We start from the raw sequence: 25,415 nt of genomic DNA, 5'->3' as shown, positions 1-25,415 counted from the left end.
CCTTCCACCATTGCTAGCCTCTCTATTACCGCGCAACTTTCGTCGGTGCCATACACCCACCATATACCTTCCTCAAAACAGCCACCATACCTACCTATTATGACATTTTCATAGCCATTCCGAGATATATTGCCATGCAACTTTCCACCGTTCCGTTTATTATGACACGTTCCATCATTGTCATATTGCTTTGCATGATCATGTAGTTGACATAGTATTTGTGGCAAAGCCACCTTTCATAATTCTTTCATACATGTCACTCTTGAGTCATTGCACATCCCGGTACACCGCCGGAGGCATTCATAGAGTCATATTTTGTTCTAAGTATCAAGTTGTAATTTTTGAGTTGTAAGTAAATAGAAGTGTGATGATCATCATTATTAGAACATTGTCCCATGTGAGGAAAAAAAGGAGAGGCCAATGAAGCCTGAATAAAAAAAGGAGGCCAAAGAAACCAAACAAAAAAAGGGAGAAAAAGAGAGAAGGGGCAATGTTACTATCCTTTTTCCACACTTGTGCTTCAAAGTAGCACCATGATCTTCATGATAGAGAGACTCCTATGTTGTCACTTTCATATGCTAGTGGGAATTTTTCATTATAGAACTTGCCTTGTATATTCCAACGATGGGCTTCCTCAAATTGCCCTAGGTCTTCATGAGCAAGCAAGTTGGATGCACACCCACTTAGTTTTCTTTTGAGCTTTCAAAAACTTATAGCTCTAGTGCATCCGTTGCATGGCAATCCCTACTCACTAACATTGATATCTATTGATGGGAATCTCCATAGCCCGTTGATATGCCTAGTTGATGTGTGACTATCTCCTTCTTTTTGTCTTCTCTGCAACCACCACTCTATTCCACCTATAGTGCTATGTCTATGGCTCACGCTCATGTATTGCGTGAAAGTTGAAAAAGTTTGAGAATACTAAAGTATGAATTGCTTGGCTAAGACCGGGGTTGTGAATGATTTGAATATTTTGTGTGATGAAGATGGAGCATAGCCAGACTATATGATTTTGTAGGGAGAGCTTTCTTTGGCCATGTTATTTTGAGAAGACATAATTGCCTTGTTAGTATGCTTGAAGTATTATTCTTTTTATGTCAATATAAACTTTTGTTTTGAATCTTATGGATCTGAACATTCATGGATAAATATGTTAGGTAGCATTCCACATCAAAAATTCTATTTTTATCATTTACCTACTCGAGGACGAGCAGGAATTAAGCTTGAGGATGCTTGATATGTCTCCAACGTATCTATAATTTTTTACTGTTCCATGCTATTATATTATCCATCTTGGATGTTTTATATTCATTCATATGCTATTTTATATTATTTTTGGGACTAACCTATTAACCTAGAGTCTAGTGCCAGTTTATGTTTTTCCTTGTTTTTGAGTTTTGCAGCAAAGGAATATCAAACGGAGTCCAAATGAGCTGAAAATTCACGGTGATTTTTTATGGACCAGAAGAAGCCCCCAAAGCAAAAGAGTTATGCCAGAAGAGTCCCGAGTCAACGACAAGGGTGGAGGGCGCCCCTACCCGCCTAAGGCGCGCCCCCTGCCTTGTCGCTGACTCGTGGACCCCCCTGACTTGTTCCCGACGCCAAAAATTTCTTTAAATACCAAAACCCCCAGAAATAAACCTAGATCGGGAGTTCCGCTGCCGCAAGCCTCTGTAGCGACGAAAAACCAATCGGGAGCCTGTTCCGGCACCCTACCAGAGGGGGAAACCATCAGCGGTGGCCATCTTCATCATCCCGGCGCTCTCCATGACGAGAAGGGAGTAGTTCACCCTCGGGGCTGAGGGTATGTACCCGTAGCTATGTGTATGATCTCTCTCTCTCTCTCTCGTGTTCTTGACATGGCACCATCTTGATGTACCATGAGCTTTGTTATTATAGTTGGTTCATATGGTGTTTCTCCCCCTCTACCTTCTTGTGATGAATTGAGTTTTACCTTTGAGGTTGCACTATTATCAGATTGAATACTACTCCCTCCGTCCCAAAATTCTTGTCTTAGATTTGTCTAGATACGGATGTATCTAATACTAAAACATGACTCAATACATCTGTATTTAGACAAATCTAAGACAAGAATTTTGGGACGGAGGGAGCTTATGGATTTGAGAACACTTGATGTATGTCTTGCGTGAGATACCCGTGGTGACAATGGGGTATTCTATTGATTCACTTGATGTATGTTTTGGCACTCAACTTGCGGAATCCCGAGGTGACATTGGGGTAATCTATGCATAGGGATTGATGCATGTTTTCTTCCTTGTTTCTCCGGTAGGAATCTTGGGGCACTCTTTGAGGTTCTTTATGTTGGATTGAATATTATGAATCTGAAGTTGTTTGATGCGTATCGTATAATTGACCCACGGGTACTTATGGTGACATTGGAGTATCTAGGTGACATTATGGTTGATTGATGTGTGTCATATGGTGTTATTTTACTAAGAACTCTAGGGATGTTTGTGACACTTATAGGAATAGCTCAATGGATTGATCGGAAAGAATAACTTTGAGGTGGTTTCGTACCCTACAAGCAATTTCATCTTATGTTCTCTGCGATAGAAACTTTGGAGTGACTTTTGTCGCACGTTGAGGGATTGCCATATGATCTAATTATGTTATCATTGTTGAGAGAACTTGCACTAGTGAAAGTATGAACCCTAGGCCTTGTTTCCAAGCATTGCAATACCGTTTTCGCTCACTTTTACCACTTGCCACCTGCTGTTTTTATATTTCCAGATTACAAAAACCTATATCTACTATCCATATTACGCTTGTATCACCATCTCTTCACCAAACTAGTGCACCTATACAATTTACCATTGTATTGGGTGTGTTGGGGACACAAGAGACTCTTTGTTATTTGGTTGCAGGGTTGTTTGAGAGAGACCATCTCCATCCTACGCCTCCCACGAATTGATAAACCTTAGGTCATCCACTTGAGGAAAATTTGCTATTGTCCTACAAAACTCTGCACTTGGAGGCCCAACAACGTCTACAAGGATAAAGTTGCGTAGTAGACATCAACCTTCACGTCGTGTACTTCAGATTTCACCACTAGAAATCTATAGCCAACGCTATGCTTGGCATAGCCAATGAAAACGCAATCCACAGTCTTTGGTCCCAACTTGCACTTTTTGGTTATCGGCACGTTGACTTTCGCCAAACAGCCCCAAGTGCGCAAATAAGAGAGTGTAGTTCTTTTCTTTTCCCATTGCTCATAGGGAGTAGTCTCATTATCCTTCATGGGAACTTTATTCAGGACATGACATGATGTCAGTACAGCCTCCCCCCACCATGCCTTGGATAAACCCGATGTATCTAACATGGCGTTAGCCAAATTAGTTTGAGTACAATTTTTCTGTTCGGCAACCCCGTTTGACTGGGGTGAATAGAGAGGAGTCCTCTCTGAATAATACCATGTTCTGCACAGAATAGATCAAACTCACTAGAAAAGTACTCTCCACCATGATCAGACCGGACTCGTTTTATTTTCTTCTCAAGTTGGTTCTCAACTTCAGCCTTATAGATTTTAAAGTAGTGCACAGCCTCATCCTCAGTACTAGTGGTTGGGGCGCACCCTAGGTGCGCCTCCTGAGAGGAAGTTGGGGCGGTGCCAGATGGGGTGCGCCCCTTTCACTTTCCTACTTGTACTATGATCTGTTGTTCGGCCATGAGACATTTTCCCTTTTTATTAGTTTGAAGTCAGGATGCTCTCAACGGGGAAGAAGATTCAGTATAAGTAAAAATGCCCTTGTGATGTCCTTCTGCTTATTTTCCTCATGTATATGATTCTACCTTACACCACAAAACGAACAAAAGAACCTTCTTCCCTTGAGAACAGGCCTTGGCCTCGAACCTCGGTAGGACCACAAACGCAATTGACGTCGGGGCCAGGTGCACGGTCGAATCCACGCGGACGGCACGAGGTTCAGGACCGGGACGCAGCCATCGCCTGCCAACTCCAGCTGGACGCCATTCAGCAGCATCGTCCTACTCTGGTGGTCGCCGCCCTTGGCGTTTAGATGGTACTCATTCCTCTTTGTGCTCTCACTCAACGGCTTGCTTCCCAGCCATGACACCGCTCTTCTGAGGCCGCCGCTGCGCCTCTAGTGGCCGCTTATTTTTTTGAAGTTCAGGTTGAGGACTTGAGGTCGTTCTAGAGGGTCGCGTTGTACCCAGTGCTGCTGCTTAGGTTGAACAGGAGGAGTATGACACCTTTCTGCATTGTGGAATATGCAAAGCTTTGCTGAGAACAGCAGAAATGATTGATCAAGCTGATGTTTCAATGGTAGTTGAAGTAACTCTTCAGACACAAGTAACTTAGCAAGTTAAGAAGAACAGCCATATCACTTCAACATTGGTAACAAATATAAAGTATCTCAAGCAGTTCACTTTAAGAATGACACAACGTCGGATTCTTACGTGTCGCTTGCTGAAGTGAGCATAAGCACGCAGCTTGCGCGGTGCATTTATATCAACTGAGAGAACTCCATTGCCCATAAGCCGATGCCCTAGCAGAGCACTGAGAACAGAAGGAGGGATCAACACATATGAGCCACGTTCTAGAAAACATTGCAGCGACTGACTACAATTTTTTTTACAAATGTGAGTCTTGCCTGTAGTAATTAGGATAGGTAAGAATGTCTTCGTGTCAAGCAAACCGTAGTTGCCTCCGATGAGAGTCCGCCTGCAGAACACTTTTGTGTTGTACTTCGATGCCATTCCAAGTTGATCAAGGTACCTGTTTGTACCAAAATTATGCCACGATCTTTTGCGATTACTCTGTGTATGAGTGTATAAATAGTAGACTCATAAAAATATCGGTGAGGCACAATTTAATCTTAGAGCAATTCATTGAATAACTGAGTGGAGATATTATCCGTGTGGATCTTACTATTTGTGATGGAATTAAATGTCTAATGGTTGGGGTGCTTTACATGCATGTGGTAATAACCAAAATAAATAAGTACCGAGCCAGGGGTCGCCCTCTCACTTATCAGACGGAAGCAGACCCAATATGCCTGAAACAGTCCTTTTCATTGCATCAACAGTTTCAGGAGGGACATCTCTATGGACTATACTTAGATCCGAAGGTTTTACATCTTTTATCAAGTTCCAAAGTGAAGATTTCTGCAAACAGTACAAGTGCGCCATGATTATGAACAGTATCAATACACCGACTCGACAGGATTAAAAGATGCTAATCCTATTCTAGATAACTTTTTCGAGTGGAAACTCACAACAATCTATTCTTTCTCAGTGGAAGGTAAATAACTTCCTCATATCTGTCCGGAGACACCTCAGTCTACAGGTAAACTATCCTATGTTGCATTGTTGCTTATGATTTCAACTTCTATCTACACATTGCAAATTTATGTTGTGGAGCTTCACACAGAATTAGTATATTTCTTAATAATTAATTTGTATTTGCCAAACAAAGTCTTAAAAGAAACATCCAAACAACATGCCATCAGCAGCCTAGCACCAGAGTGTTGATATGAGTAGCATGCACTAATTACTAACCTCAACAGCCACCATGGATCGTAGTCTATTTCAAAGAATTGATAAGTCATCGGCAACCAATTCAAATGTCTTGTTGTTCCTGGGAGCAAGATAAAATTTTCTCATAAGGGAATAGTAATACACTGTACTTTGCATGATTATCACTCATGCATTAACTCAAAAGATAATTTGAGCATCAGCATCGCGCTCACCTCGGGGAACCCATGGAGACGCCTCCTCTGCGCGTGGAGCTCATCAGGTGACGCCACTGAAGAGGCCAACGCCTCAAATATTTCAGACCAACTTTCTTATATAGTATAGAAACTTTCATAGGAAAATACTTTAACCAAATAAATTTCGGGTCAGGAGGCATCCATATGTTAATAAAAAAACATTTATGTAGGTGCGGTCATCTCGATGATCCACATAATTCAACACAAACATAAAATCTATTCATGTAGGTTAGATGAAGAAACAAATGGAAAGGAAAGACAATCTGCACGGAGTCTCCGTCATGAATCTCATTGTCACCCAAAGATTGTTGTTTCTTTATTTTAGATCAGTTTGTTGTACATCCACTCCCCACAGCATACTTCATTTTCAAATTGGAGAGAACAGTACATTGCTCTTGGGCTACTGAATCTTAAGAAAACCTAGCAAGATATGTACCCATCCAATAGAATTTCCCAAGAAAGATAAGACCGATGTCTTATTGATTGGTCTATGCTGCACACTGAGATCGTTTTGAATGAATACCTAGAAGTTAGGCCTGACAACAAGACCAAAAAATTATCTCTTATTTATTACAGATCAGAAATGCATAATGTAGTTCCCTCTATTGAATTTTCCTCCCTTCAATGATGTTACTCTTTTCAATGCACATAATTAATATCACTTTGTAACCAACCACCAGTCCACCACTAGTATACTCAAAAACAGGTTTCAAGCTATGAAGACTGAATGGAACTCTTATTCGAAAAAGAAATGAAAAAACTCTTATTCAAAAAGAACTGAAAAAACTCTTATTCAAAAAAGAACTGAGAAACTACCTTACTTGGGTATTGCATGATGTAGTACTTCCGAACGAGATCCAAGCACAAAAACATTCCAAGTTTCTCTACAAAAAGAAATATAGTTCTGCTCTTCAGGTTGAGTTTCAAACCATGTCACTCAATAAATATAAATAATGAGCAGTTTAAATTCAAGATGTACTATAAATCTTGTTCTAAGGAAATTATTAGAGTCATGGCACATGAGTTCACTTTTGTTACGGCTGAATATTTAGTTCTTCTGAAAGGCACTTCAATGTCTAAAAAAAATCTAGAAAGAAATTCTCCACTGCACCGCTACTTGCACCAAAATGATTAAACCTAGTAAACTCCCTTCAGAAAATTCTGTTGGACTGTTAGCACTTCAATATTGAGTTCCCAATTTGGATTAGAAGAGACCTTTGATGTGCGTACAAACTATGCAGCCTTGGCCCTTCAAAAATAATGCTCCCATTCCACTGAACCTACGCTTGCTTGAGAAAATAAGGACGCCAACTCTGGCAACAAGTGCATCAATCTGGATCAATTTTTTCCAATGAAAAAGAGAAGAACATGAATGCATATGCAAAGAGGAGCGGTAAAAAGGTGCATGTCCACTCACTGTCCTCTCCAACCTTCATGGCATGGCCGTGTCGTCTCTCTGTCGTACGCCTTGGCGACCATCTTGATTGCGGCGTGGCAATCGCCGCACACTGGAGGTTCTTGAACACATGTATGGGCGCTCCGGCCGGCATGGCAAGCAGCCCGAACACCACGGTGAGCCTCCCAGAGTAAGCAACAAATTCAATTCATCTCACACACCATGAGCGATCAGTGGTTCTAGGCTGCTAATCAAACTGCTCTTGCCAAACTATAGCTACAAATGTAGATTTCAAAGGTTCTCTAGGATACAGCCAACATCAATATTACAGCAGGACAGTAAATAAAGTAAAGATATACTAACGAACTCAATGAATAAATAAATTGCTTTATAGAAAACGGTAAGGGCACTTGAATAAAAAAGGCTTCAATCTTACCTCAACATAATCAACCTGACCACCAGCTTCAGTCAGTGTTTGCACTATTTGATCCTTTATACGTTCACCAACACTGTTGCTATTATTCAACGCGGCAGTTCTAACATTTACCAGTGATCTACTAATCGATAATGCCTACAAAGAAAACAATTGCCAAAGATAGATAGTATCAAAATTGTTTGTTCCATGGCATGTATCAACTATTAGTCTTCTTTCTATTGAATACCCAAACCAATAATAGAAAGGCAATCATAAATGATAAGATATTGTGATAAAACAATTCTATCTTCTATAAATGCACCATTCAAAAGTCAGAATACAAGTGGGCGAAACAATTTGTTAATTTGTGTAGAAGACTAACCTTCTCCCTTCCTCAAGGGATAGACTAACATTATGAGATCTCATTGCAATACCATTGGCTTCTCGCACTATATCTGATTCTACTATATCTCTATGAAAAAATCAAGGTCACGAACCTGAAAAGAGCATGAGCATATTTCATTCGTGTGGGAGGAAACAAAATAAAGATTACACCATAGTTTGATAGTGAAAAGGTATTGTCCATGTGTTCACATTGGTACTGAACAACATATCAAATAAATTCAGTTCTAAAAGGAGAATAGAAGACTCTCTTTTGAAATACTAAGGAAAACGTTATTCAATAAACGTTGAGGTACCACTTGAAACCCAACAGAGTTTCTTTATCCCCATGGACACTGCGCCTTAAGGGCGCATATATTTGAAGCAGTGTTGGCCGCGGCCCTGAATAACAAACCCCAACCTAGATAGAGCAAGACTGCAAAACAAGGAGATTCAGGGTGAATTGATGGAGCTTACCAGGCAGTCCGCACGCCGCCTTGAGCAAGCAGCTGCGACGGCCCGCACTGGCCTGGGAGCACGGGCATTAATGGCGCACCGCGCAGGCCATTAGCCATGCCATTATCTAGTGTCGGGGGATAGAGATGACGCCGCTGATTGCCGGCCGGTCGCACACCTGTTTGCCACGTAACCTGCCACCGAATCACTCGATCAAACACAAGAGAGTGGTGGAGGGGAAGGGTGATCGAGTGGTGGCGCGTGCGTACCAAAGAACTCGATGATGATGGGGGCGAAGCCATTGAGCGTGATGATGTCCTCGGATGCTGTCCTCGACGCCATCTCTCCTCGGCATCGCACTCACCTTGGGGAACCCGCGGAGATGCCTTTCCCGCGCGTGGAGCTAGTCCGGCGACGCCGCTGAAGAGGTCGTCGCCACGACCACCCGTGGCCGTCGGGCGCGGGAGGAACGTCCATGAGACAGAGCCACACGTGGGCGGGACGAGCCACCGTAGGCCGCCAGAGCCTCGCCGGTGACGAAGGGGACGCCGCGCCCGAAACCCTAGCCATGGCTGAGGGTCGACAGTGAGCGTGAGAGGCCGGATCTGGAGGGATGAGAGGAAGGATCAGAGCGAGGGGAGGTCGTCAGTCTGCCACCCTTTGTCGGGACTCGCCGGAATCGGCCGGCGTGAGTGGCGGCGGCGGCGAGGAGTCGCGGGGGGGGGGGGGGGGGAGGCTCACGAGAGAGGAGGATTGCGTGTGAGGACTGGGGGCTGGGAGCTGGCCAATATCTTTCTCTTTTTTTCTCAACGAAGCGAACTTTTTTTGTCTCACAACTAGTCCGACGTGGACATCACCAGGAAGCGCCCTTGTAGCGACTGTTAATGGGTTTAATTTAACAAATACACATAGCAGAATCTAGTGGAATCATCAATCAGAGTCATGAAGTATTTCTTTCCACCTTTAGTCGGCACACCATTAATCTCACAGAGATCTGAATGTATGAGCTCTAACGGTGCCAGGTGTCTTTCCTTCGCAGGCTTGTGAGGCTTCCGAGGTTGCTTAGCTTGCACGCACGCATGGCACTTAGATCCTTTGGCTAAAGTGAAACTCAGGATTTAGTCCATCTTTCCTAGCCGCGTCATACAACCGAAATTTATGTGACAAAGACGTGAATGCCAAACCTCATATTCATTCGCATTAGAATGAATTTGGTTCATGACTTTATTACAGAAATCCTCCAGGGAAAGGCGGAACAAACCACCACAATCATATCCTTTTCCAACAAATAGTCCATACCGAGATACGACTACTTTGTTGGACTCGAATACTAACTTAAACCCTTCTTTACATAGCAGAGAGCCACTAACGAGATTCTTCTTGATGGCGGGGACATGCTGCACGTTCTTCAGTTGCACGATCTTTCCCAAAGTAAACTTCAGATCTACCGTGTCAACACCATGAACAGATGCATGCGATCCATTCCCCATCAGGACGGAACAATCTTGTGCGACCTGGTAGGAAGAAAACAAAGACACATCAACACACACATGAATATTGCCCCCAGTGTCAACCCACCAATCGGTGGACTGACAAACTAAAAGTATGGTAAACAGATTACCATACCCATATGCCCCATCACTGTTGCTCAGAGTGACATTGACAGACTTGGAGTCTTGTCCTGACTTCTTGTACTTGTTTGGGCACTTGTTTGGGAACTTGTTTGCCCAGTGTTTCTCTGAACCACAAGTAAAGCAACCATCTCTCTTTTTGTCTTTCTTCTTACCCTTCTTCTTAAAGGTAGTATTCTGCTGGACAGAGTTCTTTCCCTTGAACTTGTGGAAGTTCTTCTGCACCACATTGGCGCTAGAAGAACCCTCTGCCGCCTTCACGTGTGAGTCCTTTGCTCTCGAGTTCTGCTCAACACTGAGATGACCGATGACATCCTCAACAGAGAATTCACGTCTCAAGTGCTTGAGAGAAGTAGCAAAGCATCCAGGAGGGAGTTTTGCAATAATGCAACCCGCGACAAATTTGTCCAGTAACTCACACTTCAGGAGCTCCAGCTCCTTAGCGATGCACTGTATCTCATGAGCCTGGTCCAATACAGAACGGTTATCAACCATCCTGTAATCATGGAACTGCTCGATGGCATACAGTTCGCTCCCAGCATCGGTTGCGCCGAACTTAGCTTCGAGTGCATCCCACAAGTTTTTGGCAACGCGCATATGGAGATATGCGTCAACCAAGTTGTCTCCGATCACAGTAAGAACGGCTCCCGCAAAGATGGTGGTTGCCTCCTAAACGCCTTTTCCTTTTCAGGAACAATCGTTTCTGTGGGAGACACACCACCAACCCAGAACACGTTCATTGCTGTGAGCCACAAGGTGGTCCTTGTCCGCCAACGCTTAAAATGCGTCCCGGTAAACTTTTCCGGTTTCAGTGTAGCAGCAAAGCCTTGAATCGGAAAGTGCCTAAAATAAGGTTTTTGGATTGTCGGAAATATTAGCGCTTTTCCGATTAGACTAATCCACGAGTAAACAGTAAGAATGGCATAAACGGTATGCATATCATAGCGATACCTAAGCATACTAGCATGTACAGAACATAGAAGCGAACCATCTATAAGCAGCACATATACGGCTAGCACAAATACGAGTAAACGAGGGATTAATAGATCATACCCTCTGGATGGCCAGGCCAACGCGGCGGCGGCGGCAGCAGCCTCGGCGTCGTCGACCATGGTGTCGATGCAGGGGAAGTAGTGGAAGCAGAGGCGGACAGAGCTGGGGACGGATCGGGAGCAGTCGCGTCTCGCGCCTTCTCTCACGACCAACCGTGCACGCGGTCGTCGGGATGGGGTCGCCGGAGGCAGCACAGAGTGAGGAACATGCGTCGTGACGAGGCCAGCGGCGGAGGAGGAGTGCGCGTGTACCACTCCTCTTTCCAAGCTCCCAATGGCAAGTGGTAGAGCAGCCTTTATAAAAAGGTCTCAACTCTCCTCAACTAGCAAGGTGGAACTAAACTTCTCACCACCTGTTATATCATATACATGGGCATCAAGATTAACCCGGAATCATTGTTCATATGGGTCTAAAGCCCATCTTTGATTCAATAGTTTATCTCCATGCTCCCCTATTCTCTTTCGCTAAAACCATCCTAAATGCGACATAAAATCACTAAAGGACCACATTTAACCGGTTTTATAAAAATATAGAGTTCAAATTATGTGATTTTGGAGCTGGGGGGGTATGGATCAATCAGGAAGGATTTTTTTTTTTTGAGTTGAGAAGGATTTTTTTTAGAATGGTGAATATACTTCGAATCGTCCGGCTTGGCACCGCAGAGCTTCTAGAGCCGGCCTACCGTGGGGGTACGTGTCGCGGCCTCTCCCGCGACGTGTCCCCGGACAAGAGGCGACGGTATCACCGTGTCTTCGCTGTCCGCCGCACCGCGCTGTGCTGGTGCTTCTCCAGTTCTCCTCCTCCTTCTGGCGCCCCCTTTATGCGCGGGCTACGACGCAGCAGCCTGGCTCGCATTGCATCCACCACCAGAGCGGCGTCGGCGCGTCAGTGCAGCAGCAGCATATTAGGAGGAGCGAGAGCGGCGCCGTACTGCACCATGGCGGGACGATCGGGGGAGGAAGCGGACGCCGCGATGGCGGGCGTGGCCACCGGCGGCGTGGAGGACGCCTACGGCGAGGACCGCGCCACCGAGGACCAGCCCGTCACGCCGTGGGCCGTCTGCATCGCCAGGTACGTACGTAGTACATGCACACGGCGGCCACCTTGTTCCATCGGTGCTCCGTTCGCCGTCGATTGATTACCAATACCTAGAACTTGGTTAATTAATCTGCAGTGGCCACTCCCTGCTGAGGGATCCGCGGCACAACAAGGGGCTGTCGTTCACGGAGAAGGAGCGGGACGCGCACTACCTGCGCGGCCTGCTGCCTCCGGTGGTCCTGTCCCAGGAGCTCCAGGAGAAGCGGCTGCTGCAGAACGTGCGGCAGCTCGAGGTCCCGCTGCAGCGCTACATGTTCCTCATGGACCTCCAGGTCGGCTCCCGGCCCATCCTCTTCCAAGGCAACGAACAGCAAACATATCATGCCATTCTTTCTTACAGTTGGTGCGTTCGTTCATCTGTTTGTTTACAGGAGAGGAACGAGAGGCTCTTCTACAAGCTCATGATCGACAACGTGGAGGAGCTGCTCCCCGTCGTCTACACGCCCACCGTCGGCGAGGCCTGCCAGAAGTACGGCTCCATCTTCAGGCGCTCGCAGGGCCTCTACATCAGCCTCAAAGACAAGTACGTTTCTCATCAATTCACTTCATTTTTCACATGGCCTGCGGCCGGTTTCTGTTTCAACTTTCAAGTGAGTGAAACGCGTGCGTGCGTGGTGTCCCTGTTGCTGATGCCAGGGGGAGAGTACTGGAGGTGCTGAGGAACTGGCCGGAGAAGAGTATTCAGGTCATCGTTGTCACCGACGGCGAGCGCATCTTAGGCCTCGGAGATCTTGGCTGCCAGGTCAGTCACGGAACCTATTTATACTTCTACTGAAAGTTATTATTGGCTTGTTGCTTACCATGAACATGGTTTTGGATTTCAGTTTCAGGAATATTTTAGCCATAGCCGAAATCTCAGTTTTCATTTCTGTCAAAGGACCGAAATTTCCACTTGAATTTGATTGGGATCCAACAAATATTTTTAAAATTCGAAAAGTAATTTGAATTTGTGTGTACTACCAAAATTGCTGAAATATTTTGACCGAAAGAAAATTATATTAATATATCAGAATTAATGAAATCGCACTAAGCGAAAACCATGATCATGAATGGAACTCTCATCATGTGCAGGGTATGGGAATTCCCGTGGGGAAGCTTGCGCTGTACACGGCCCTTGGTGGTGTTAGGCCATCTGCTGTAAGTACTTCAACATTTGGCTATGGGGCTGTTTGGTTCTAGGCCTAGGAGTACCACATTTTACCACACATTTCTTGCCACACTTGCCTAAGGTTAGTTCTTCAAAATGAGAGCCAGAAGTTGGCAAGCCTAAGGGAATCTTGCCACACTTTTTGAGTGTATGTCATGTGGGGCCCTAGTGTGGCAAAAAGTATATCGCCTAAGGTAAGGCTAGAACCAAACACCCTCCTAAGTTGGTCAAAGTTGCCTAACCTTAGGTGTGGCAACATGGGGCAACCATAGTCACAAACCAAACAGCCTCTATGTCTTGCTCTGTTTTGCAGTACTCAATTTTATAATTTTCATGTAAATATATTTCCATTTTGTTTCCCAGTGTTTACCCATCACCATTGATGTGGGGACGAACAATGAAGAGCTGCTGAACGATGAGTTCTACATTGGATTGCGGCAAAAAAGAGCTACGGGCCAGGTTCCACTGCTGCTGCCTTGGTTGGGCCCAGTCAGTTCACACTATAGCCATCAATCAGTCCCTCACATTTCATCTCTTTTGCCTGCTTGATTTAGGAATACACTGAGCTTCTGGATGAGTTCATGGTTGCCGTGAAGCAGAACTATGGACAGAAGGTTCTTGTCCAGGTATGAGAATAGTAGGAAGAACCCTCATTTCTGATCTGTAGTTGAGCTACTGGCATGGCCACTTACCCGAAACTTCTTCTGACTTTCTTATAGTTTGAAGACTTCGCAAATCACAATGCGTTTACCCTTCTTGAGAAGTACAAGGCGACCCATCTTGTCTTCAATGATGATATTCAGGTTTTGGGACCAGATTTCTGGTTTCTGTATGCTTATCTATCATCTATTGTACTGCACAACGGTACAGTATAAGTTAACTTTGGAAATGTGTATTCACAGGGAACGGCTGCGGTGGTTCTTGCGGGCCTTATGGCTGGTCTGAAGTTTGCTGGTGGAACTTTAGCTGACCACACATTCTTATTCTTCGGTGCCGGAGAGGTCAGTTTATCTTACATCGTACTAGGCTGGTTATGCATTGCTCATCATGGTTGCTTCTGACTTCTGCCAAGTGTATAAGCATCTACCAGCGCTGCGACATCACAGATTGCTTCGCATTCTTATTAACCTTAAAATGGTTAAGTGAAGATTTGTTAGGGATGTTTTAATTCAAAAACAGTAATAGATGGAAGACTTGTCTATAAAACAATTAGATGAAGGATTGATAGTATAATACATAGTACTAGTTCGAGTTGCTTCTCGTTTTCATTCTTTAAATGCATCCTAATACATGTGCTCATATTATCAGTTTTCAGAACAATTTGCGTGATGGTTTCTGAGTTGTTGCCAAGTTTGTAAGTAATCAGAGCCCAGCTGTCTATTCTTTGCAGGCTGGTACAGGCATTGCTGAACTAGTTGCTTTGGAGATATCGATGCAGGTAGTTGGCTGGTTTGTTAACACCTCTGGTTGTGCTTTGGAGAGTGTGTTACTAATTCTGCTCAAAAAATATTTCGGCTGTTGTGTTTCAGTCCAAGACTTCACAGGAAGAGGCTCGCAAAAATATCTGGCTTGTTGATTCAAAGGTAATACCATGGTATCCCCACCCCCCCTTCCATGTGTTGATAACCGGACCGTAACTGATGCGCGTTGTGGTTGCAGGGATTGATCGTGAGTTCGCGTAAAGATTCTATACAGCCCTTCAAGAAGCTATATGCACATGAGCATGAACCAGTCAAAGACCTTTTAAGTGCCATCAAGGTGCAAAGCTAAACTCTACTTTAGAGGCGCACATAGTGTTCCACAGTTCCATTAAACACCTTCTTTTTACCAGGCAGCACACTGATTTCCATTTTTTTTAGGATATCAAACCGACTGCACTAATAGGATCAGCTGGTGTGGGTCAAAGTTTCACAAAAGAGGTGATCGAGGCTATGTCTTCGATTAACAAGGTAGAACTAACAATATTGATAATATTCATGAGAGAACTACATCGCCAACCTGCCTTGGTAATTATTTCATTACCCATAATGACTGAGAGCTATTTCCTATCAAATGCAGAGGCCAATCATCCTTGCGCTATCCAACCCAACATCAAAGTCTGAATGTACAGCTGAGCAGGCATATTCATGGAGTCAGGTGGTATTCTATTAATGATAAGTCCATGTCATCAATGAGAAATCAAAGTTTTTTAGTTAGATGCATCAAGCTACATCTCATTGAAAACCACATAGCCTAATCATATTATGCGCGTACGTGTAGGGCCGTGCAATATTTGGGAGTGGAAGCCCGTTTGATCCGGTGAAATATAACGACAAGCTTTTCGTACCTGCCCAGGTTGGAAAACCACCCATGTTTGCGCGTACTATCTGTAAATCCTTTTTGTGTTTGTGTGTTTTGACAGTGTGAAGTTACTCATGTCCATTATGGAAACATCAGGCGAACAATGCATACATCTTCCCAGGATTTGGTTTAGGTGTAGTGACCTCTGGGGCGATAAGGGTGAAAGACGATATGGTCCTTGCTGCTGGTAATAATTCTACAAGAACCCTAGTGTTGTTCCAAATCAATGGTAGTGTTCTACTCTGTTGAACTGCTCTAAGCCTGCATGATTATTTGTTTCATCTTTGGTGTTGGGCAGCTGAGGCCTTAGCCGAACAGGTCACGGCGGAGCATTTCGACAAAGGTCTGATCTATCCACCCTTCTCCAGCATCAGGAAGATATCAGCTAACATCGCGGCTCGTGTCGCTGTGAAAGCCTACGACCTCGGTAAAATCTTCTTTCCTAGACCTCTAGCTCTCTCTCTCTCTTTAAAAGCACTAGCAAGACACGATCACCAAACCCGTATGCTTGTCTGTACGAGCAGGACTGGCAAGCCATCTCCCTCGCCCAAAAGACTTGGTGAAGTACGCTGAGAGCTGCATGTACAGCCCCATCTACCGTTCATACAGATGAAGCCATGGCGCCTCATACTCCGGCCACAAATAATGTTCGGTTGAACCTAGACTGTAACTTTGTACATTGCTCCCATCGGGCTCGTATGCTTGTTTCGTCGTATTTCCCTTGTTATCGTATCATCTATAAATGAATTGTAATGGCAGACCAACACCACAGTATCATGTATAAATGAATTGTAATGGCAGACCAACACCCACAGGGTTCAGGTTTGTGTAATCGTGTAATAAAGCTGCGAGCATGTTCAGTTGTGTAGGATCATAGTGGGATCCTTTACTTTCGATGTGATCGCATGATGAATTTTCCATTTTACAGGGAACTGTCTGCTGATCATAGGTGTCTTGTGCAAACTTTTTACGTTGGGCCCAAAAACTGAAAGACAACTACACCAACATACAGTAAGACCATTTTCGAAGCTATGTACCCAGCTGAATAAAGTCGAGCTCGAGTTAGAATTCTAGATGAAATCGTCAAGCCACATTCAGCATTCTGCATGGGGACTGAACAAAGTCGATCTTGAGTCGAAATTCTAGACGAAATCGTCAGGCCACATACAGCGTGGTTTCAAACGAGCAGGCCGTTGATGTTGCACAAGGGACCCTTTGTTGTGCAGTTCTAGGAAGGCGAAGATAGGTTACTGGGTCAGCTGAAAGATGAGGAGAATCACGCTGAGAACCACGACCACAACCTCATACGGACGATCGGTCCTTGGCCGATTGTGTGCCATCTTTAGTTTGGGAAATGCGGACACCCCAGAAGGACTTCGGAAGAAGGTTCCTTTTGTCAGCCCTGAACAGCCAGCCGATGTTGGACTCGCAGGCAGCACACAGCGCAATCGTCCACGTATATCTGCAGGATTCCTCTTGCTGTCAGTGTCACGAAAAGAGTGTACAATTACAGAAGTCCTCTCTCCGTCCCAAAATAAGTGCCGTGGTTTCAGTTTAAATAAGTCCAAATTTGAACTACAACTATGACACTTATTTTGGGACGGAGGGAGTTGGAATTCACACAGAGGTCGCTCCATTTTCCAGTTCAAGCTATGAAACTGAAAACAGATGACATGTTAGAGGGGTAGGGATCATACCCTGGGAACCAGCTGTGAGCATCAGAAGGATTGCCATGGAGTGCGAGCCCAGATGTGTTGTGCACTGTTATCACCTCCTGCGCACCTTTGTACAACAACGGCATGACATGAGCACCACATTGGTCAACACTAGACGGTATCACCATGTCACTCCGTCTAGCTATGAGAGCCTACAACAAGAATTCAACCTGTCATATCAGTTAAAAGTTCAACCTTGAATAATAGTTTTTTCCCTCTTTCAAATTTAGTTGTGCCTTTTGCTCAACTTCATAGCCAGCTTTACGTAATAAAAAAAGTTGTACATAAGTGTCTCTCTTTAATACATCTACATCTGCAGTAGGTAAATCACCTGCTGTTTTCTTACTGCAAATATCTACTCGCGAAAATCACTAGTGAGTTTTAGCTATTCAGAGGTAGAGAAACACGGTTCAGAACTGTTTCCTGGTATTTTCAGGGCGAACTGAAGCACTGAATCTACCCCCCAAAAATGCAGAACTTTTTAAACTGCAGCTCAGTTTTACCTAGACCTCCTCTGCGGGAAATTTTGGTGGCAATGTTGTTGAAGTATCCTACATGAAGCAATTTGATGTCACAGCTGTGGCATGCTGCAGCAAACCAAGTACTCCCTCTGTCCCAAAATAAGTGTCGCTGATTTAGTACAAAGTTGTACTAAATCAACGACACTTATTTTGGGACGGAGGGAGTAGTACTGTGGCTGCAACTGCAGACCAGATACAGGCAAATCAAGTAACAAACCAAGCGTAAGCAGGACCGGAGCAGCTAATATTAAGAAACCACGTAAACAGAACTAAGTGATGAAGATTGGGACATCGGGTAGAAGTGGGAAAAGAACCTGAAATATGAGGAACTTCAGTTAAATAACAGTTTCAAGATAATAAATCATTTACCAGGCAATTTCTACACCGTACGAGATTGAAGGCCTTGAGTAGCTGAATCTCCCGCTGCAACCGATATGATATTCCATCAACGTCAAGCAATTCCTGTCTCATAGACGCTGACACGGGTAGTTTGCTTCCAATAAGAAACGACAAAATATCTGGTTTTCTCACATAATCATCCATGCCTGGCTCTGCAATTATCTGATTCCACAAATCTGCCATGAAGGTTTAATCACAGCTAAGGACTCATGCATACAGCACGGTACTGTCTAATCACAGCTTAACATACTGACAGAAATGGAAAGAATGTTATCTGGTTAAAAATAAATTAACATACAACAATATGGACAAGGTTTGCTACATGACGACAAAGAAGAGGTGAAATAACTCGTACCTGCAGCCTTGCGTGCAAGTGAATATGAATCGTACATATTGTAAACCCATTGGGGCCAAAACGATAATGGGGCCATCTTTGAATTATAAGCAGCACGGTATTGTCTCTGTTGCCCAGCATCTTTCTTTTTCACTGGTGATAAGGATTCAGGGGGTGCAAAGCAAAGATCATCATCATCTCCGATGGTGATATCCTTGACTGGCTGACTTAATGCACCAAATTCATTCACAGAACCATGCTTCTGCCAAGACAGTTCAGGCATGAGATCTTCATCTTCATTTGAGGAATAGTATATTCCTGTATCTGTTACTGAATGGTCACTTGAAGTACTAGTATATGACAGAGAATCCAAATCAAGATCAGAATCCATAAGATCTTTTTGCTTGAAACAAGATACACCAAAACTGTGCACTGATGAATCACATTGCTTGAAGGTATTACTTGCAGCTAACTGTCCAAATGCATCCCTTGGAGTTCTTAAAGGCGTGTCTTCTTCGATGATTTGGATCTCACCCCATGGCTGTCAATTAAATAAATAAATAAAGTTAGGAAGGAAGGAAGTTGCACCCTCATGGCTCTGGCTCATAGCATTAGAGAACGGCAGGTCAAAACTTACTACTTCATCGATGTCGACCCAACTGCGCCAAAGGCGAAACCGCTGCTGACCTCGAGTGATAACATTTGACGAGCCATCATCCAATCGCCTAATTTCGAGTATCTATGTTATCAAATAAAAGCACAAGACCTTATTACTGAGAACTTATCACAGTGCAGATGAAGAACAATGGTTTGGGATGAAAAAAGAGACTCCAGCAACAGATAGCATATCATAGTACCCTTGTCTTCCTTGAAAGTTTGGGATAATACAAGGTATAGAACACGCATTCACATTAAGGCGCTTCCCAGTGCTCCATGTTGTACAGGTGCTAAGAATGCCGCATAGGCAAAAAATCTGATGTGGCAAAGTATTTAAGAGGAGAGAGGGGAGTTTGGTGACCCCAGGAAGAACCAATGCCAAGCGCGCAGACCTATGCAAAACACCTAAATGAAAGAAGTTTGCCCTATGCATGGAAGAGTTTAGTTGTTAAACAATTAAAGGAAGGAAGCTTAGCAACAACAAACTAAGCACCTATGCATTGGGGACTTTAGTTCCTAAACGCTTTAATGCATCTAGCACCCCAACTAAGCACCTGTGCATGGGAAGAGGCCTAATATACAAACAATATATGTAGTGCATACTTGTGCTTGATTATGTTCTGTTGATGAACATACAAATCCATAAATTAGATTGAAAAATGATAGTGACAGGTTGCTCCATTAAGATATTCGCAAGCATCAACTTGACAAGTGTATACCATGTGCACTATCTAGTAATGACTAATGAATGGATGTGTCCTATGACATCATCATTTCCCTTGATGTATATCTATCAGATGACAAGGGAACATTGGCATCCACAGATGCAACGTCTTAGCCTTGGCATTAGCTGGGTGTTTCTAGAAAAATAGTTCAACCAACGAAATACACCAAAAATAAAAACATACGTTTGATGAACTGATAATATGTAAACAAAAGATAAACAAATAACAGATGAATTACCAAACCTCAATACAACATATACGATATAAGACTGAAAGGATCTGTGGAAAAAGAAGCAACACCTCCGCTGTTGTGCCAACTGAAGCAATAGCATGATGCCCATCATTTACGTGTCGGCAGGCATGAACCTAAAGTTGGAGAACTGTCAGAAAATAAAACCACAATAAGACACGGCAGAAGAACAGCAAGTAGCACTCACCACACCTATCATGCATGGATTATCAACATGATTAATAGCCTTGTCAACAGCTGCTGCAAATCTAGGTTGAGTTACTCTAAGAGTCAGGGTAGCTTCAGGAAACAAAACAAATCCTGCAAAAGTATGCCATAAAATTGAATAAAATTTCTACGCTGTAAATGCCAGCCATTAAGGCGTGGCTTTGTAAGCGACAAACAGAAGGATGACACAGATGTGTATTGAACCTCAATTGTACTTCGTCCGTTCAGAATAGATGATTTTTTTAATTCTCTAATTGATAATTGAAGAGCTTTTGTTCCCAATTTCATTTCCATGGAATTGACAAACTATAACAGATGAGATAATTTTATTAAGTTATGCAGTTAATGTTAAGCACAAATAGATCAGCTATTGATAAAGAGAAACACCGAAATATGTATTGACGGTGTAGTCAGATCAATTTGAGATAAGCTCCCGTGTCCTGGTATATTAGAATGAAGAGTCAGTAGGAATGCTACCTTGAAGAGAAAGCATAGGTAAACTGAGGACTGCACCACCATCCAAGAAAGCAAATCTGCCCCGGGTATCATCAATCTCTGTCATATAAACAGACTTCAAAACTATGCAGCTGGCATGATACAACATGCTAAGATCAGCACTAATATTTACCACCAACATATGTGTTCAGGGAAGCCCGAGACATATTGACTGTAAACTCTCCAGAAGTGCTAGTCTCTCCATCTCCATGAGTATTTCTGTGATAGAAGAATGAGGAAAAGGATCAGAGCAATGTCCTCATAAACATCAATGGAACTAACTGATCAAAAATTAGTTGTACAATTAATCAGAGAATCGGCACATTTCAGTGGACTAATAGCGCATGGTGTATTTGGTTTGAAAAAATCACCACATTCTTGGACAGGTCAATTCATCGTAGATGGGATCGTCCCGTGATTTCAGTGAGATGGCCCCATTCATCATCTTCAAACTAGCAGCTTATAACAGATGGTGTGCTGATGCCCAATTCAATCCATCCCCGGAACAAGCAAAATCATGAGGGCTGCAAGCCACTGCTCAAACCAAACCCCCAAATAGTGTACGATGGGGAGAAGGCGCATCTAATTATCAGTGGAATCGCTGCAAGTGTGAGAAACTGTGAGCATCATATAAACTACTTAGTCAGTCTTCCTACCGTCAGATCGTCCATTCATCCGCAAAGGGGAATACCACTATTTAACCTTGACTCCTGAATTGATGATACCAACAATGTTGTGAGTCTTGGGTGCCAAATCACCTTAAACCAAATAGATTTGGAGCAATCGAAACCTATGAGCGCCACTGCCTGCCGACCATCTCGGCATCGGCTTCTACTATTCTAGAACTGGGTTTAATTTCGAGCTCGAAAACCTTCCCCGACCCCAATTTCCACCGCCTCCGAGTTCAGAGTGGTGAGAAGGGCAGAAGGCACGCCCTAGGGATGGGCGTGGGATGGTAATCACGAGGAAATGGTAAAATTGGGGCGACGGATGGGCGTGCTGGACCTGAGGAAGGTGGCGACGTCGGAGGAGGAGGACGAGCCGGAGTCGTCGACCTCTTCGACCTCGAGCTCCTCCATGTCCAGCTCCAGGATCTGGTCCATCTGCCTCCGCATCCACGCCGGCACCGCCATTCCGCTGCCGCCGCCTGAGGACCCAGGGTGTGGAAGGGACGCCGATGAGAGTTTCGGCACTCCCCACTTCTCTCCTCGTTTTTTTTTTTTTTTTGACAGCACTTGTGCCTTCAGGCTTGTTGGTAGATTTAAGACCCCTTCTCGATTATACTTTTCAGAAAACAAGTACAGTACTCTTTTTCGAGTAAATTGCATGTTTAGTCCTCGTACTCACTGGCTTGTAACACAATCATCCTGATACTCGCAAAATGCTCCAATATGGCCTCATATGTGTCAAACTCATAGATGTTTTGCTATCTTTTCAGTTTGTCATATCGGTCCTCACATGGCTTGTATTTTGATTTTTATATAATATGATATGCGTGAGATATGTATTACCATGCAAAAAAAAATATGTGTGCATATGTAACAGATACGCTACTGCCTACATACGCGTGTATACAAAGTGTTGGGAGTATTGCCACATCAACCTATAGTAGAAGTGTGGGCCCAACTTCGCAGTACACGAGGGACAAATAATAACTTATGTTTATGTGGGTAGAGAGAAATAATAACTTGGCAGCACACGAGAGAGAAATATAATGAACAAATAATAACTTGGCAGTACACACGAGAGAGAAATAATATAGCGAAATAAATAATATGATCACAGGATTTCGAACCTGTGAGATCTCCTACTTAGGACCACGCACGGGCTAGCCACCCGGCCGTGCTTGTTCAAAATTCTCAGATATATCGTGTACTTATCTTTTGATTCCATGTTTTGAAAAGGTTATGGAGAAATGCAATAATATGAGCATAGAATTATTGTGTATTTTTATTCTTTATTCTATTTGCATGATTGTATACTTTGAAGAGCTAAATATGATTTATTTTTTCTAAAATTTATGTGGATTTACAAAAAAAGAAATGTAACAACAATTTACATATCTTCATTCATAAATGTAAGTAAATGTTGAGTGTGTATTAAAAATTATTACTAATTACATGGTGTTTCTATATAAAAATTGTTCAACTTGTATTAAACAATATTCAAAGTATTTTTTAAATTGTAAGAATAATTTTACACAATAAACTTTTAATACACGTTGAACATTTTCTGAAGACACGTTGAAAATAAAAATGAAAATTTTAAATAATTGAACATTTTACTTGAAGAGGAAAACAAGAATAAAATTTTAAAGAAATAAATAAACATGAATTTTGAAAAAATAGATAAAAAGAAAGCCGATAGAAATCGTACATAAGGAAAATTGCTTGAAGGTTCACCCAAAAAATTGCTCGAAGAGGTAACACAGGCTAGCAATCTACTCCATCCATTTCTAAATATAAATATAAGTCCTTTTAGATATTCCAATATTTTTTTGAATAAAAAGGTAGATAGGTTTCTACCTTATGCATTCAAAACAGGTCGGGGACCCGAATGACAGGAGTCATTTACATGAAAGTGGTGTAAGTGTTGCACGGAGCATGCAGCAGGCCACCACTAGACCTGAGTGGAGTACAGCGAGGGGGGTAGAAGGAGGACTGCTCCGACCTAGCTAGTTAGAAGATCGTCGGCCCAGGCAAGCATAGAGGTTCTCTATGATTCTCCTGGAGCCCGTAGTGACCACAGCTTGAGGAGCTCTTTAGCTTCTCTATATACTCTCCGCTCCGTCCAATAATCATCGTGAAAAACTTGTGAACTACATATAAAGCAAAGTGAGCGAATTTACACTCTAAAATATGTCTATATACATCTGTATGTAGACATATTGTAATCTCTAAAAAGACTTATATTTGGGAACATAAAGAGTATAAAGCTGTCTAGCTCGTGCTTGCATTGAATCAAGCGACTGGAAGTTCCGAGTTTGAACCTGCCCACGCAAATTAATGTTTTAACTGATTTTTTCTTGTGCGCTGCTAAGTTGGTGTATGCTGACGTGATAGTTTTCTCAGCGTCTCGTGTACATACCTCTTTGGTTAGTGCCGTATCTGTCGGTGTCAAAACCGGCGGATCTCGGGTAGGGGGTCCCGAACTGTGCGTCTAAGGTCGATGGTAACAGGAGACAGGGGACACGATGTTTACCCAGGTTCGGGCCCTCCCTATGGAGGTAATACCCTACTTCCTGCTTGATTGATCTTGATAAATATGAGTATTACAAAAGTTGATCTACCACGAGATCGTAATGGCTAAAACCCTAGAAGTCTAGTCTATATGATTGTGATTGCCTCTACGGACTAAACCCTCCGGTTTATATAGACACGGGAGGGGACTAGGGTTGTACAAAGTCGGTTACAGAGAAAGGAATCTTCATATCCGAACGCCAAGCTTGCCGTCCACGCCAAGGAGAGTCCCATCCGGACACGGGAGAGAGTCTTTTGTCTCGTATCTTCACGGCCCATCAGTCCGGCCCACGTTACATAGTCCGGATGCCCGAGGACCCCTTAATCCAGGACTCCCTCAGTAGCCCCTGAACCAGGCTTCAATGACAACGTGTCTGGCGCGCAAATTGTCTTCGGCATTGCAAGGCGGGTTCCTCCTCTGAATACTCCAAAGCAGCCTTCGAACACAGGAAACGTGTCTGGCTCTGCAAAACAAATACCACACACAATCGCAGAGAGTATAATATTTCACGAGTCCAATCTACTGACAACTTTTTGTAGTGTGACATCACGTCACCACCCGGTCATTATTTCGAACCAGTTTTTAGCCTGCCGCTCCGCGTTTCAAGATGCGGTTTCCATTGGTACGTCTTGTCGCAGCAGAGATCGTGTCCCCTTATTACGGGATTCTCATCAATACGGGTGTGGGTAATCCAGCCGTGCCGTCTTCACAGCCCTTGGGAATAGGCGAGTTTTAAGGCGAGTGGGGAGGCGCTTGATATTCACCGCCTTTATAAGGAGATAAGGATTCCTTTCTTTCACCCACGCCTTCTCTCTCTGCCCCCCCCCATTCTCGAGCTCCAGCACCCAAGTTCTCATCCTTTCCGCCTCAAAAAAGCACTCCAATCATGTCCGGATCCGGAGCACAGGGCAAGTGGATGGTCTCCTCCGTCAAGGAGAAGGACATCACCAAGCTCCGGGAGGCCGGGTATTTGTCCCAGGAAGTCGCCCACCGGCTTCCGGCCAAGGGGCAGATCGTCCCCACCCCGAAGCCCCATGAGAGGGTAGTGTTCATCCCTCACTTCGTCCGCGGGCTGGGATTTCCTCTCCACCCATTCGTCCGCGAACTCATGTTCTACTACGGGCTAGATTTCCATGATCTATCCCCAAGTTCTTTTCTCAACATCTCGGCATTTATTGTCATGTGCGAGGCTTTCCCCGCAT

General features: G+C 43.8%; 2 protein-coding genes and 1 long non-coding RNA gene across 3 annotated transcripts; 1 reads left to right on the top strand and 2 right to left on the bottom strand.

Annotated features, from left to right (window-relative positions):
• Positions 1 to 3,141: 3,141 nt before the first annotated feature.
• Positions 3,142 to 7,067, bottom strand: LOC120976783 (uncharacterized). Its single transcript, XR_006671451.2, has 3 exons — positions 6,969 to 7,067; positions 6,570 to 6,637; positions 3,142 to 5,788 (listed from the first exon to the last, which is right to left on the bottom strand). It is a non-coding gene; the product is annotated as an uncharacterized lncRNA (long non-coding RNA).
• Positions 7,068 to 11,848: 4,781 nt separating this feature from the next.
• LOC109782605 (NADP-dependent malic enzyme) lies at positions 11,849 to 16,538 on the top strand. Its single transcript, XM_020341225.3, has 18 exons — positions 11,849 to 12,156; positions 12,260 to 12,455; positions 12,555 to 12,706; positions 12,820 to 12,925; positions 13,255 to 13,320; positions 13,694 to 13,789; positions 13,885 to 13,956; positions 14,050 to 14,133; positions 14,233 to 14,331; positions 14,721 to 14,768; positions 14,860 to 14,913; positions 14,990 to 15,088; positions 15,190 to 15,279; positions 15,389 to 15,466; positions 15,590 to 15,664; positions 15,767 to 15,857; positions 15,969 to 16,097; positions 16,195 to 16,538. Exons 1-18 carry the CDS (start codon positions 11,906 to 11,908, stop codon positions 16,281 to 16,283), a joined length of 1,875 nt encoding a protein of 624 aa, XP_020196814.1. The 5' UTR covers positions 11,849 to 11,905; the 3' UTR covers positions 16,284 to 16,538.
• Positions 16,539 to 16,677: 139 nt separating this feature from the next.
• LOC109782606 (uncharacterized) lies at positions 16,678 to 22,242 on the bottom strand. The gene is made up of 10 exons (XM_020341226.3): positions 21,979 to 22,242; positions 21,107 to 21,192; positions 20,956 to 21,033; positions 20,459 to 20,571; positions 20,322 to 20,387; positions 19,277 to 19,378; positions 18,661 to 19,180; positions 18,276 to 18,481; positions 17,368 to 17,537; positions 16,678 to 17,132 (listed from the first exon to the last, which is right to left on the bottom strand). Exons 1-10 carry the CDS (start codon positions 22,104 to 22,106, stop codon positions 16,973 to 16,975), a joined length of 1,629 nt encoding a protein of 542 aa, XP_020196815.1. The 5' UTR covers positions 22,107 to 22,242; the 3' UTR covers positions 16,678 to 16,972.
• Between the last annotated feature and the right edge of the window lie 3,173 nt (positions 22,243 to 25,415).

This window comes from Aegilops tauschii, chromosome 3, assembly GCF_002575655.3.
Source record: "Aegilops tauschii subsp. strangulata cultivar AL8/78 chromosome 3, Aet v6.0, whole genome shotgun sequence".
Classification (NCBI taxonomy): domain Eukaryota; kingdom Viridiplantae; phylum Streptophyta; class Magnoliopsida; order Poales; family Poaceae; genus Aegilops; species Aegilops tauschii.
The sequence above is the reverse complement of the archived record's forward strand: the minus strand, read 5'-3'. Positions and strand labels throughout refer to the sequence as shown.